The sequence below is a fragment of the Cariama cristata genome, unplaced genomic scaffold (genome assembly GCF_000690535.1).
Source record: "Cariama cristata isolate BGI_N322 unplaced genomic scaffold, ASM69053v1 scaffold37977, whole genome shotgun sequence".
In the NCBI taxonomy this organism is placed as follows: Eukaryota; Metazoa; Chordata; class Aves; order Cariamiformes; family Cariamidae; genus Cariama; species Cariama cristata.
The window spans coordinates 9,112-23,523 of record NW_009625659.1 but is presented as its reverse complement, the minus strand read 5'-3'; the positions used below and the strand labels follow the sequence as shown (position 1 = coordinate 23,523).

General features: G+C 47.8%; 2 protein-coding genes across 2 annotated transcripts in view; both read left to right on the top strand.

Moving 5' to 3' along the window:
- Positions 1–159: 159 nt before the first annotated feature.
- On the top strand, positions 160–866 carry YOD1 (YOD1 deubiquitinase; the record flags this gene model as incomplete). Its single annotated transcript, XM_009703687.1, has 1 exon — positions 160–866. A coding segment is annotated over one exon (707 nt), but the record flags the coding sequence as incomplete, so codon positions are not given.
- A 4,417-nt stretch (positions 867–5,283) lies between these two features.
- LOC104164382 (chromosome unknown open reading frame, human C1orf116) overlaps positions 5,284–14,412 on the top strand; it is a 9,835-nt gene continuing 706 nt past the window's right edge. Inside the window, exons 1-4 of the mRNA XM_009703686.1 lie at positions 5,284–5,413; positions 11,639–11,769; positions 13,146–13,323; positions 13,825–14,393. Of these exons, the coding sequence (XP_009701988.1) occupies positions 5,284–5,413; positions 11,639–11,769; positions 13,146–13,323; positions 13,825–14,393 (1,008 nt within the window). The remainder of the gene's footprint in view (positions 5,414–11,638; positions 11,770–13,145; positions 13,324–13,824; positions 14,394–14,412) is intronic.

The following is a 14,412-nucleotide window of genomic DNA, read 5'->3' as shown; positions in this document are numbered from 1 at the left end:
GAGGCTGTTTTCCATCAGGGTGCCGTGCTGCTGGAGAAAACGAGTGCGATCCTTAATAATAACAACGCAACTGTGTTGTGCCGGTTTAGGAGCAGCAGCATCGTGTTTAAATCCCATCTGCGTATTTCTCTCAATTCTTCCTCCTTCTGTGTTTGACAGGTGATACTCTAATAGTTGAAGAGGATACGTCCAAACCCAAGACTGACTCGCCTGTAGTGGCAAAAAGAACGATGCCTAACTCAGTTAGAGAAGCTGTGCCTGTGCTAGCGAGGAGGGTTGTTCCGGCCGATAACTCCTGTCTCTTCACCAGTGTCTACTACGTGGTGGAGGGAGGCGTGTACGACCCGGGCTGCGCTCCAGAGATGCGCAGTCTTATAGCCCAGATAGTAGCAAGTGATCCTGAATCTTACTGTGAGGCAGTTCTAGGGAAGACTAACAGGGAGTATTGTGACTGGCTCAGAAAAGAAGAGACTTGGGGAGGAGCCATCGAAGTGTCCATTTTATCCAAATTTTACCAGTGCGAAATCTGTGTGGTGGACACACAGACAGTCAGAATCGACCGTTTTGGGGAAGATGCCGGTTACACTAAGCGGGTCCTTTTAATTTATGATGGGATTCATTACGATCCACTTGAGCGTAAAATCCCCGACTCAGACATTCCTCCCCAGACCATTTTCTCCACAACTGATGATATTGTTCTTGCACAAGCATTGGAATTGGCAGATGAAGCCAGACGGAAGAGGCAGTTTACCGATGTGAATCACTTTACGCTGAGGTGCATGGTGTGCCAGAAGGGACTAACTGGACAAGTGGAAGCCAGAGAACACGCCAAGGAGACTGGACACACCAACTTTGGAGAAGTGTGACATCTACATGAGGATGGTTACATCGACTACCTCACCGATCCAGAATAAAATTCTGGATTTCCAGATAAGCTGTATGTAATCATAAAATTCCGTTCACAAAGCTTGAAAAGCGTATTAACTTAACAATGGCCAAGACGCACAGGTTTGTTATGGTTAGTGACTTTTCCAACTGATTTGAAATAGGTATCTTCTCGCATGCTAATTTATAGTACTTTGGCAGGTGGTATACCCTGGCAGCTAAAACTTGATTTTTGAAATAATCTTCTCTGTGTGTATGTGATCTGAGCAGACATAGAAAATCAGGCTTGTTCAACACTAGTGTAAAATCTAGCCTCCGAGTTGCTGAATTAATCTCTCTGCGTTATGTTTTCAGGGTAATTAAATTAGTCTAAGGGTTTGGGAAACGCAGGTATCAGCATTACTTATACTAAGGATTAGACGCTGCACGTACAAGCAGTTCTTGCAGGGGAAACTGCTCATTTGGTGCATAATTTTTAAAGGAAAGAGTATCTCCAAAGCTGCCCAATACGATGGTACCATCGGAAGTAGACTGTATTGTTTGTGTGAAGTCATGGCTTTAGAGAAAGAAACGGCCTTTAAGCTTTAAGATAGCCTTCTTTCAACTAATGAGTAGATGATTAAGTGTTGAATAAACTTATTAATCCTCCGTAGGTAGTTTTTAGTTGCTTGAAAAATAACTATCAACCCCCCGGTGTTTACACTGCATCAAAACTTAGGCATGTTTCTTGAAATACTTTGGATTTTTCTTCATAATAGTATCTGAAATTCTGGCAAGAGGGAAATAGAGTAATTAGAGAAGTGACTTAATTTGCATCTGTTAAATACATTTAAGCAGACTTTACTTGGGTATAGCCGATCTCATGGCCACAGTGTTACTAAGCCGTACCAGATTCCAAATACTGTAAATTAGCACTTTAAGGTATAGTTCTCACTCTTTGCCAGTAAGAAGTTTTGCCCTTTTTAGCTAAAAAGGACAGAGTGCTAACCCAGAAGGGAGGCTTGAAGTTTCTTCATCTGCATTCTGCCTTAATGCTTGATTTGTCACCGATGACTGTTCAGTAGCAGGACTTTAATTCTGATAATGAAGGGTGCAGTTTAATTTTCAGAACAAAATAAGCTGTGTAAACTGCCCTACTTCTCATACTGTTCAGGATCAGGGAAGTTGAAATTGGTTTAATGTATCTTACCTCACAGCGGGATTGTGAGGCTTAACAGTAAGTGCTTTTGAGGTCTTTTAAAAGGTGCTGTAAAGGTGCATATTACTGAAAGGGATTTTTTTTTCTTTGAAATGCCTGCAACACATACTTGTTTTACTGAATTCTAAAATATTCTTAGCCTGCTATTCATCTGTTACTCTGTTTTGAGTTACCTTCCTTGCACTATTACAAGTGGGGAGCAAGAACGTGCATCTTTGGACTGAGGCAGAAATAAACCCACTTTCCAAGTGGAACATAAGATCTCGTTTTAAAGGCCTCCATTCGTTCCAGCATATGGCCAAACTCCTCGTGCAGCAAAAACTTCTTTTCTATAAAAAGCACATTTCACTGAAGTTCTCAGCAGAGCCTCCCAGTTGGACCTTGAAATATCGAGGGTCTTATTGAAGAAAGAACGTAATTACTTAAGTGCTTTGCTGAATTGAGGCATGAATGATTCAGTATAAAGAATAGAGTCACTGAGAGCACTATGGACTAGGTTTCTTTTTAATTCAGTATTAAAATACACATTAGCACTGTTGGGAGTTTCCTATAGAAAGCCACTTAGCTTCCACTGTTAAACCCCACTTTGCTTTTAGCCTATCATTAGGAAAAACAAAAACAAACAAAAAGAATCCCCAAAAACCAAACCCCAACATTAAAACTAGCCCTCTAGAAGCTGATGCTTATAAACCTAAAGAAATACCTGACAGTTCAAAGGAACTTGAAGATTACACTGTGTTACAACTACTTGAGATGAAATACTGTCTAGGAGTGAGACCAAGAGACTGTTGTATTCTCAGCTTTCACACTGCAGCGGTGAGATGCCTTGGACAAGGAGCTGATCCTCACCATTTGCCATCTGTAAAATGGACGTAATACCTACCTCAGAGAGGTGTACAAGGTGACTGTCTTTGGGTGTCTTTGAAACAGAGGTGCAAGATGCATATTTATTGTTTGCCATGTTTGCAAATGCATTGACTTTGGGGAGTAACACTTAGATTTTAGCTTTGTATCCTGGATGGATTTCTGAAAGCGTGTTTAATACTTTTTTGGTATTTCTTAGTTGCAGTATTTTAAAAATTAGCTTTATTTAATCCAGAGTGTTTAGCTTTGCTATGTCATGTTTGCATTCGAAGTCTGCTAACAGAGAATCAGTTCCATTTGAGGGAAATGTGTCAGTATCACTGCTTGGATGTTTTCTTTTGTTGCCTAGAAAATAAAATCTCTTTGGTTAAAAAATGTCAACTGAACTGCTGCAATTCATCTTTGTAAAAGTTGGTACTGTTACATGCTGACAAACTCTGTCAAAGAAGAAGTAGCCTGTAGTATTGACCGTGAGTTGGAAAAGCTTATGTGATTCTCCTAAACTCTCCCAAACAGAAGGTATCTACATTATTTAAAATGTAAGATATGGATACATTTAAAGTACCACTCCCTTTTTTCTAAATATTGTAAATGTTAGGGTGTTTGCCTGCCCTTAACGATAGAGTTACGGAAGTATCACAAAAATGGCATCCTGGTACTAGTAAGATGAACTTCTGCACATCAGTAATACATTTGCACTGAACTGTTTTTAATTATACAACAAGATGTTAGTTACAGATACTTTAGACTAGAGGTGTTGTGGGACATAGGCCCGGTACTGGCAGGGAATCCAGAACGTCCCTAAGATAGGGGCTTATGTCCTTACCATTGCTCTTATTCCCATTCCCACTTAAAATGAGCACTCCTTTACTTGCTGAATACTTCAGCACAGAGGTCAGTAACTAAATGGGCCCTGGAAGCTGAAATTGTTGCCTCGAAGGTGTGCTTACTAAAAGCTGGGTTATCAGTATTGTTTTACCAATCTCTGCAGTTCTGGATCTTCATTTAAATAAAGAATTCTGGTTTCCTGGTGCCAGTCTGGCCATTTCACCAGCACTAAATTCCTTCTTTAATTAAGAAGAGCCTAACACACTCTAATCATGTGGCCTTTCACAAACATGTTATATTGTATGAAGAAATACACGTCTGTGGTTATAAGAGCACTTTAAAAGCTTGTCCAAGTTTACACGTTGAGCAGATGTTGAGCAAGGACTTTCACCGATGTAGGCAGCGTGTGTTCCCATTGCAGTAAAACGAGTGGCGTTAGCAAATGTTTCTAAAAGTCTTAGTTACCAATGTGATTTGGTGGTATTGCATTCCGTTTCGTGTATCATCAGTACAGACCAGTTGGTATAACATATTTCCTTAAACACATGCCTTGAATTGCAAAAATTGTTGATGCACCAATAAACGTGACTGATGCATGCGTACTTGTTTAGTGTAGTCTGTGCCCCGGTTCTTGAATTTCAGGTTTGGGCTCTGTTGGCTGTGGCTCCCCAGTGCATTTTCGAGGTCTTCACGCCTATGCAATGCAGCCTTTGAGCAGTTTACATCAGCTTTCCCTCTGTCTCATTCCCTTTTTAGCTTGACTCTAAGAGACAATCACAGCAAGAGAGGGACGTGGCCTCGCAATCTGTTCAGGATGAAGCTTCTTCACTTGCAACTTGTTCAACAATAATTTTAAATAGTAAAATATTTTCTCTGTGTAATTAGAGTTAGGTATGAAGAGGAACAACTGTAAAGTGAGTTTTACCTACCCCCAGAATCTTTTATGCATTTAAATACATAAATCATTAAGTAGGCAGATTTGGGTTCAGTAGCATACATATCTACTTCATGGATGCAATTGCCTGAAAGACCAGTCTCGGGAGTAGCTCAGTAATATTCTGAAGGACAAAACTTCATTCCTTACTTCTGGATAAACTTACGTAAAAAGAGCAATTGCTGGGGAGAGGACTGAGAGAAGGAACATCTTGTTACACGGTACAGAATCGGTATCTTAAATCTGCACCTTTTCATGTGCAATGTCATGGCAGAGGCCATTTGTGACAGTTTGGGAACAGTGGCTCCCGTACCCATCCTGCTTTTTCTAGAGACCTGTTCAAGCATATTACAGTGCTACAGTCGTGATCTGCCCTGGGGCAACAAAGCCACTGTGAAACCACGCTGGCAACACGGGAACACCGCGTTCATTTTTGTAAACATTTCTGACCTAAGCAGCGTTATCTATTTGCCCTTCTCGACTTTTGAGGAAGCAAGAGTGAGGGGACAGGCACGAATGAAGAAAATGCGGAATTTCTCTGCTGACTGCCTTAAACACAGAAATCCACGTATCGATGGAGTTTTTGAGACACCAGACTGACACACCCCTGCTGAAGCATCTGCGCTGGGCAGATTTCGCTGCCCGCAGCGCAGGCAGCTCCCGAGGGCGGCTCTGGCTCCTGCCCTGCACGAACCCACCCGTGGGTAAGCCAGCCCTGCAAAGCTCTCCCTGGCAGGGAAACTCTAATAAGAGGAACAAAAAGTTCTCAGCTTGCTATTTTGAAAATTACAACTCTTTATCATACAAATTAAATGTCTGCCTGCATTTTGAATCAAACTATGCATCCAGCTGTAAAATTGCCATCAGGTTTTGCTCTGCTCTGGGCTGGGCAGAATAAAATTACTTCAAATCAGCTGAAATCAATATTGCTCTTTCACTCCTCTGAGTCTGAGCACCAGAATGTTTTCTGTAACAAAAGAATCCAATAGGGGACTTTTAACAAAATTAGGTTGTCCAAGATTGCAGTGTCCTTATCCATTATTTTAAATTAAAGCCTTGGGTAAAATGTTGGGGAACTGTATTATACCTTGAGAGCTGACTCCTCATTTCTAATGCTGAGTTAATGCCAACCAAGCTATGGAAACGGATCCCCTCGGTTCTCTACCACTTTTCTGTAAAACAGGGATAATAAATAGGGTTCCTTGCTCAGTTCGCAGCCATATTAAGATTTAATAATTTCTCTAAACTGCTGTGTAATACTAGGTATTAACTACCTAGCATTTTTCATAACTGATTTGTCAGCATACATGCTGCACATACAATTTGGTCTAAGGAAAGTGTCCAACAGCCCTACAGAGTCAAAGAAACGTCGTGATGTTAACGGGTATCTTATCGGTGACGCCATATGGATGCATTTCCTTCAGGGCCAGGCCTGAATCATTCGTGTTCGTTTGTTTACGAACAGGGTGAGGCACAACGTGTCTGTTAACATGCCAAAGTCCTTTCACAGCATTGTGTAGTTTTCTCTGCATCATTTGACTACTCGCATATACTTCATGCCGTATATATGAAATCACATTTTATTTTGGGTTGTAGCTATTTATATTCGTTGGAGGAAGAGGAATGTGGAAAAAGAACAGGTTCTTTCTGGGCATCTGATTCAGAGAAGCTCGAGACTTCTCTTAATGGATCATGACATTTTCCTGACCTGCGCGGAGCCCTGCCGGCAGCGAGCTCTGCCTGTTTTACTGCCCAGGTTTAAGTCCCTGTGCTATCAGCACGGTGCTCTCAGGACACACTTGCCCTGTCCCGGAGTGGTTGCTCATTCACACTCTGTTTGCACCTACAATAACAAAATAGCTCTGGGTTTGATTTACTCCCTCTCTTAAAGCAGGCTCAGAACTAAGGGCAACTTGACAAAACCAGCACGAATCTGACTGTGGGAATCGCTGCACCGTCCAGCACAGCACCAGGTAACGCTTCCCGAAGTGCTTGCTCCGAGTCCTGCTCTCGGCTCTGCGATCGCCGGCTGTCGCGATGCTCAGGCTGGGGCTGCCGCCCCGATCGTGCCACGTTCGCATCCCTTACCTCTGCCGCAGGCCCGCGTGGGGAAGCTTGGCTCTGCCTTGTGGAGCTGCTCTTCAGCACACACGGCCCCTTTCGTAACAGTGCTCAGCTGGGGGGAACCTCTGTGCCTCCTGGCTCATCTGCTTTCTCTCCATCTGACCATGGCCTTAATTAACTGGTGTTTTCACTTCCCTGTTCTCAGTAGCAGGGAACACACGTTGCAACACAGCCTTTTCTAAGAGTAAAAAAAAAACCAAAAAAAAACCCCAAAAAACATTGAAGCATGAAAACTTGAATGGATCTGGTGGCTGTATCAGTTCTGGAAGCTTGCTGCAGGGTTTCTGCTTGGATATTTATAGTTATTCAGTGAGGAGCACCTTGCAGAGCAGATACAAGTCTATGCTGGGGGGGGAGCAATGGCCTAAAGCAGTGTTTATCAGAGAGAAAAGCTGTAATTTTAATAGGAGAGCCCAAAGTTGGGGTCTGAGCCACTGCAGTGCTTTTAGCTGCTTCTGCTGCACCCCCCGGGCAGATCGGGTGGTGGGGGTCAGCATCACCCAGTGCTGCACTGGGGCTGCAGATGGAGTAACTGGGCTCTTCCTTACCTTCCCCCCGGAGAGAGGCGGCAGAGGAGGTACCGTCATCCTCCAAGGAGGGGATGCTGCCGTAGGAAATGCCCCGGCAGCAGTTTCCGAGGTGTCGGTGTGAGTGAGGAGGGTGGCTGAGGGGAAGAGGAGCGTGATGGGTGTCTTGGGGACTTTAGCTTTACCCAGGCTGTGGGACTTCACCTCAAGCTGCCTAGTGAAAGAGTTCCCAGCGTTAGAGAGACAGGGAGTGAACCTGCAGAGGGGCTCCACGCCTGCAGGGAAAGATGCCGGGGGGGGTGAAGGGGTAGCTGCGAGTCGGCAGCTGGTCCGTGCATGCAGAAGGAGCCCCAGAGCTGCGCATGGCCTGGGCACCCCCTCCTCTAGCACGTAAATAAAGCTTAGTGCTGAAGCTTCCCTTCTAAAACAGCTTTCTAGCCGTCTTTACAAGAATCTCCTTACAGCATACAGCAAACCTTTGGTCTCTGGGAAAGCTTTGGTGATATGCAAGTATGTACCTGCTCTAGCCACAACCAGTGTTCTTAGAGCCGAGAAGGAACCGGGTCCTACCCTGAGCTGAGGGACCTCCTGCACAAAACCACCTAAGAGAATAAACCTGTTGGGCGTTCAGCAGCACCCGGCGCAAACGCCCAGCAAAGGACTTAATTACTACGTACAAAGGCGCTTGGGTCAGGGCTCTGCGTTCGGCTCCTCCGAATGTCAGCGAGCAGCTATGCGGCAGAACAGGACGTCGGATTAAGGAGTTTCCAGCGAAACCCGTGCCGAGGACATCAGAGGACAACGCCAGCGGGAGTCGGGAAGTGAGTGAGCTGGGTGGTACCAGCGGGGCTGCCCGCAGACTCCCGGGCCCCGGGGCTGCCGTCTGCCGCTGCCTGCGCTGGTGGAGGGCAAAGCTGCTCTGGCAGGGCTGGGAGAGAGCACGGCGGGCAGGGACCTGGCTGCTCCGGGTCAGAACACGAAGGTGGTTTAGGGGCTCGGCTGTGCCGTGACCCCAAGGCAGTAGGAAAGCTGCCTTGGCTGGGTGCAGCATGAATTTATCTTGCCCCGGTGCAAGGTGAGGGGCCGGGGGCTCGTCTGCAAGCACCCGCGCAGCCTTATCTCCGCTGGGGCGGCGAGTTAATGTGTAACCTGGCTCTGTTTGGTTAGCCCAGAAAAGCAAAGAAGTCCTGGGATAGGCACAGCTGGGACAAGGATTTGGACAGCGTGGAACGACAGACGTCCTGGTAAAAAGAGAAAAAAAACTTAATAGTCTGTATTCCTTCTTGCCTTTTGCTTTCTGTCCTTTTTTTGCTGAATGGGCTGCGGGCGAGGGGCTGAGGAGCTCTGCCTGGGTGGGATGCGGGGCTGCGGGTACCTGGAGGGTTACGGACGATGTGCTTTGCTCTGGAAGGGCAAAGGGTGGGGGAGCTGTCACGGGAGGTGGCACCAGCGAAGATGGACGAGGTGGTTTGAAGGTGGTGGCGGGAGGAAAGCTGGGGAGACCAGCAGCTGCCGGCGGAGAGGCTGGGAAAACTTGTGCTCGGGACAGCAAACAGCTCGGGCAACTGCTCCGTGCACTTGATTTACTTGTTTAAATAGGAGGAACTGTAGATCTGCCACCATCCTCTCCTTTCACCCTGGGGTGGGATCCGTCCTGCTGTGCCCCTCCAGAGGAGGAGCAGCCAGGACGGTACCTGCAAACGGTGTTTGGCTTTGTTTTGTGTTTCGCTTTGTTTTATTTTTCACGCTGGTCGGGACAAAGCCCTTTGCCAGCAGCTGCTAAGGCAGAGGGGGGACAGCTGCTGTACCTTAGAGAGCAAAAATACCGAGGTTCTTTGACGATGCTGGAGAGCTGTGATAGAGTGCTTGTAGTAGTACTGGGCTTAAAAGAAAGTAGCCTCTTCATATAAAGCAATTAGCATTAATTGCTACCCAGCACCTCTCTGACATCTGAGGGCTCAGTGAGCTTTGTAAAGGACAGTTATGGCAGCTCTCACAAAAGCTGCATGAACTGGTCTTTTATTTTAGATAAAAAAATAGCTGCTTCTAAGAGCATTTTTAGCGGGGGAAGATATTGGTGTACATACCACTGAAAAACAGCTTTTGGAGTACCAGTTCTTTTAATTGAAGTGCTCAGTCATATTTTTAGTTTGTGGCTGAACTGCTGTGTTATTCAGTGAAAGAAAAGAACTGTAAATTCCTTCTGAATCATAAAGATTGGGATTTTTTTCAACACTGATTTTTCCTCTTTCCCGACTTGGACGAATGTCGCCATAATCACATCCGAGAACTAGCGGGCAGGAAAATGAACTTCTTGTTTCTGCGTAGATCCTCTCCAGCGTCCGATGAGCTCTGGGCTGAACTTTGCCTCCCCATGAGCTGGGGCTCAGCTGGTGCCAAAGCCTTGGCCGCTGCTTTATGTTTCTGCAAACGCTGTTTAGGCAAATTATTTCTTCCAATGGGCTGATGACGGTGGACATCCTCACGGAGAAGTGACCTCTGTCGAGAGCCCCAGTTACAGCCGGGCCACGCTGCTCTCCCTCGCCCGGGGGCTGCCTTGCACAGTGGGCGCTGGCTCCGACCAGCAGCTCCAGCCGCAGGCATCAAGTTTGAGCAAGGCTTTTGCTTCCCCAGCCGTGTTTTGCTGTCTTGAATTCGCGTGCTAGCGAGGAGCATTGCAGCAGTCCCAATCAAGCAGGCAGTAACCTCTCGCTGCTTAGAAGTAGATTCATATTTCACCTTGCACACCAAAACCATGGGGCTTGCAGAAGCGTAAAAACCCCCAAACTCAGCTGGTGTCTCTGCTTCCCGATAGCTAAAGGCTCGGGCTACGAAGGTGTCCAAATCCAAAGAATCAAGGGTATTGCTGTTCCAAAGCCATCGCTTACTGAAATTTAATTTAAGCAGTAAATAATGCAAAGCTGAGACTGAAATACTAGACTCCTCCTGCATGGAAGGACTAGATCTGTCAGGGCGTGGGTGTTGAAATCTGATTTTTGTGGCATATCCCAATTACAAAGGAATTCTTTCAGGGTCTAACACTCCGAACAAGCAACCAGTTCTGCTCACTTATCGCTAGATCTAATTCCCTGATCCTGCTACAACAACAAAAAAAAGCAGCACTGTGTTCTTGCGTACCACAGCCAGGTTACAGCACAAAGAGCTCCTCTGTCTTCTGACGGGCAAATCCTGTTGCGTGGGTCCGTGTGTGTTGGAGGGGGTGTTTGTTTTGCCGCTCTCGTTAGCCTCCACAGCCCAGTTCTCCTCTCTCAAAGCACGGGCGATGCACTGAAAGAAAACACATAATTGGTGGTCTCACCAAATTTTGGAAGCTGAATGCTTTCCATCCATAAGTAATTATGCCTTTTGTAGGCTGCTCAGCCTCTCCCCGCAGGCAGCAGAGCTCTCGTGGCCACGCACCCCGCAAGAATAACCATCCCCTCCACCGCCCGGGTCGGTCTCGCTGCCTGGAGCCCCGACGGTCCGTTGTTTGTCAGGCGGCCGCTGTCGGGTTCGAGTCCCACCAGTGCCGGGGATACGGGCTCCATCCAGAAGAGCAGCAGGGGCGCGATGCCGCGAGCAGAGGGGGACATTGGGGTGCTGCTTGCAACACCCCGGGGTGGCTGGAGACACAGGACATGGCTGCAGGCTGGGCTATGCCCAAACACACCCAGGCGTGCCCCAAAGGTACGGGGCACCTCCCGCAGCCACGACACCTCCGAGGCCCCCGAGGAAGGGTGGCAGAGGAAGCTCTTTGCCAGGAGGAAACTCCCGGCGGAGCAAGGCTGTGACTAAACGGCAGGATTTCGGGTCAGCGCGTTCAGAAGTTGGAGGGCACTTCAGCTGCAAAGCCGGCAGCGCTGGGTGCGGTGGAGGGGAGAGGTCCCGCGAGTCGGAGCTGGGCTGGGGCTTGCGTTGGGACGGGATTGCTGCTGCCGAACTCCGAGGCTGAGCTGGGCTTACGGCTTTTTCCTTCTTTCGGGAGCCACCTTATCCACACCTCTAAGATGAGATGACCTCCAACATAAGATGCCCATGGATGGGCAGTCCAGAGCTTACCCTATTTCCAATTCTTTTGGGGAGAACTTCAGTTCCAAGGATGCTTTAAAAAAAGGCCAGCTGCCCCTTCCCCTGCAGAGAGCAGCCTAAGATGGAGCACGTGTGCATCCCTCCAGCAGCTTCACACCCCGCCTGCCCTCCCTCCGGCTGAGCCAGCCAGCTTGCATCGCCCTGGGGGGAGGTCTCGCAGCTTAATGCCTCTCCTTTCTTCTGCTTCAGCTGGGATATTGCCCCCCACGCCGGACGACACAGCAGCCTGTGATATGCCTAGAAAGGAGCTGGGGATGGCTGGCTGCAACTCTGGCAGCTGCGACAGCATGGTCAGCACGGCCTCCAACCACTCGCAGTGTGTAAGTAACCCCGTCGTGCCCAGCTCAGGCATGGCAAGGGCTCAACTCACCCCTCTCGGTGGCTGAGGAAAGATTTCGGTTGGATCTCTGCTTGAAACCGCTCTCCATCGGTGCTTTGGAAGCACCTGGGGGCCCCAAGACAGCACCACGCTAAGGGCAGCACAAGGACCAAATTAATTCTTGCCCCAAAGCACTCCCAGACTTTCAGCCCTGCCACGTGCGTGGCAGCAGTCAGGAGCCTTCGCTCCTGCAAGGTGTCCTCTGGGAAATGGTACCGAGAGCCCAGCGGCTCCTCTGTTGCCCAAAGATGGGGAGGCAGACGGTGCTGGCACTGGGCAGGAGGAGCCTGGCGAGTTCCCCAGCGAGAGATTAGACCAGTTGGGTAACTGGGTCAGACTGGCTCCAACAAGGGTGACTTCACCTGGAAAAGACAGCAAGCCGTACCCCTCCTGGCTGATGAGATTAATTTCTTAGTTAAGGTAGAGATGAGTTCGGACCATGGGTGTAGATGTGTAATTTTTCACTATCTGCCCATTAAAGCTTGTTTGTCTCCAAACACTGATTCCAAGATTGATGGACTAATTACATCCTGTCTCACTTGGAGCATAATTGATACGTGTAAGTGCAATGCTCAATCCTGAACAGGTTTTCCATTTGGTGTATTGCAAACCAGAACCAAACCCTCTGAAATTTATTAGGGATGGAAGAACTGGTTGCAATATTGCATGGTAGAAGATTTGGATAGGTGTCTCTGCAAAACAACTCCACCTGGGACAATTTCTCCTCCATGCTTGTTGATCTGATGCACACGCCATCCTTTCCTGCACTTTTTTTTTTCATGATATATGGCTTGTATTACCTTGTAACTTGGCACTTCCACAGCCATGGTATCTCATGATACTTGAAATACAACAAAAATTAAACAGAATCTTGCTGAGGTATGAACGGGAGAACCAGGAGAGGGACCACCACCCGCAGATAAGCCTTCAGTATCTATGATGTTTAGGCAAGCTTCTAAGATTCAGCCTTGCTGAGCAGTACAGGTGTCTGTACCTATAGACCACCCACGTTACCCATCTGCTCGTATTTAAAAGTAAACTAACAAACTAAAAAGCAGAGACCAAGTTTCCAAGTCAAGAATAACCCATCTTCTGATGCTCATAGTAGGGTAATATAAAAATGGCCTTAAGTATATATAGATTTTTAGAGGAAGTTGTCTGGTTTTCTGTAGCTCTAAGTACCAATTTCTGAATAGCCACTGGCCAAGTCTCCTGGCCAGGGGCTGTCACAGGTCTCCTCTTAACAACCAGGGCTGTGAATAATAATAATAATATACCCTGTCTCTTACCTGTACTGCTTTTTTTTCTTTTTTTCAGAGTGATAACAGTTATGACTACTTATCTGTGGAAGAGAAAGAATGTTTGATGTTCTTAGAAGAAACCATTGGCTCACTGGATGCAGAAGCAGACAGCGGGGTCTCTACCGATGAGACCGACTACGTGGAGCCCTCCAAGCTGCCCGGGAGGTGGCCGAAGAGAGACTCCATCGCCCGGGGTAAGCTGGAAACCCTGCTCCAGCCCTTTGCCTGCAAAGGGACTTTCTTGCTGGGGAGCGTTCCCTTGGCAGGCAGGGAAGGAGCATTGCCCCAGTTTTGTGCAGTGATAAGCTAAAGCCAGCTTGTTCTCATCACCCCGCGGTGGCTGTAGGCAGTGAGATAGGCAGGGCACCAACTGCATTTCCCAGTTCTCACTTGCAGGGACTGCTAGCAGCTGGCGAGCAAGGTCAGCAGAACCGCTGGGCAGAGCATCTTTGCTCATGCTCCAAACAGGCTTACACAGATCGACAAGGCTCCTCGTTCACCGGGTGCTTTGTCAAATCCAGAGTATCTGACTGTCTTAGCAGTGAGAGCGCTGGAGCTGGGATAAACTCTCTGGGCACGAGTACTCTGCCACGGCTGCGCTGGCTTAGCAGGGGTGAAGAAGTGTGTTTTGCAAACAGAAAGGGGTCCTGTGCCCGTGGGCAGAACGGTGCGTGACTTCATCTCTCTTTGCCTAGATTTGGAAAATGGGGCTCCCCCTCTGAGTGTAGGTCAGGAGCGTGCGGCTGAACACAAGAATGATAAGAGAATCTCTGCCTTCTCAAGCTCGGCTCCAGCAGCAGCTCCAAGCCCAGGCTATTACAGTCTTCCAAGGAGAATCACAGTAGCAAACGGAGCTTCTGACAGCAAAGCAACTGTCTGCATAGTGGAGGACCCAGTGCCAGTAGATAAATCTTCACAGGAGATAGCCAAAGAGGACAGGCTTGACCAACCCAACATGAGAAGCCAGACAAAGTCCCTGGGGTCTTTGATTATCCAACCTCCAGATCCCTTCCAGGATGACCTGGTGAGCCACGAGTGGTCACGTAGCAATCGATCAGATCCTGAGAGGGAAACAGCCAAGGAGACCAAGACTTGGACTTCATGGGGCCAGCCAGAGAAATCCACATTGGAAGAGGCCTCTCAAGACCTCAATGCCAAGCGCGGGCCTCCAACTGCCCCCAAACCACGAAAATTGCCACCAAATATTATCCTGAAAACCAGCAAAATCAGCCCAGTGCCACTCGCTACGGAGCCCGGCCAGAAGGTAAAAGCACTGCCTCTGT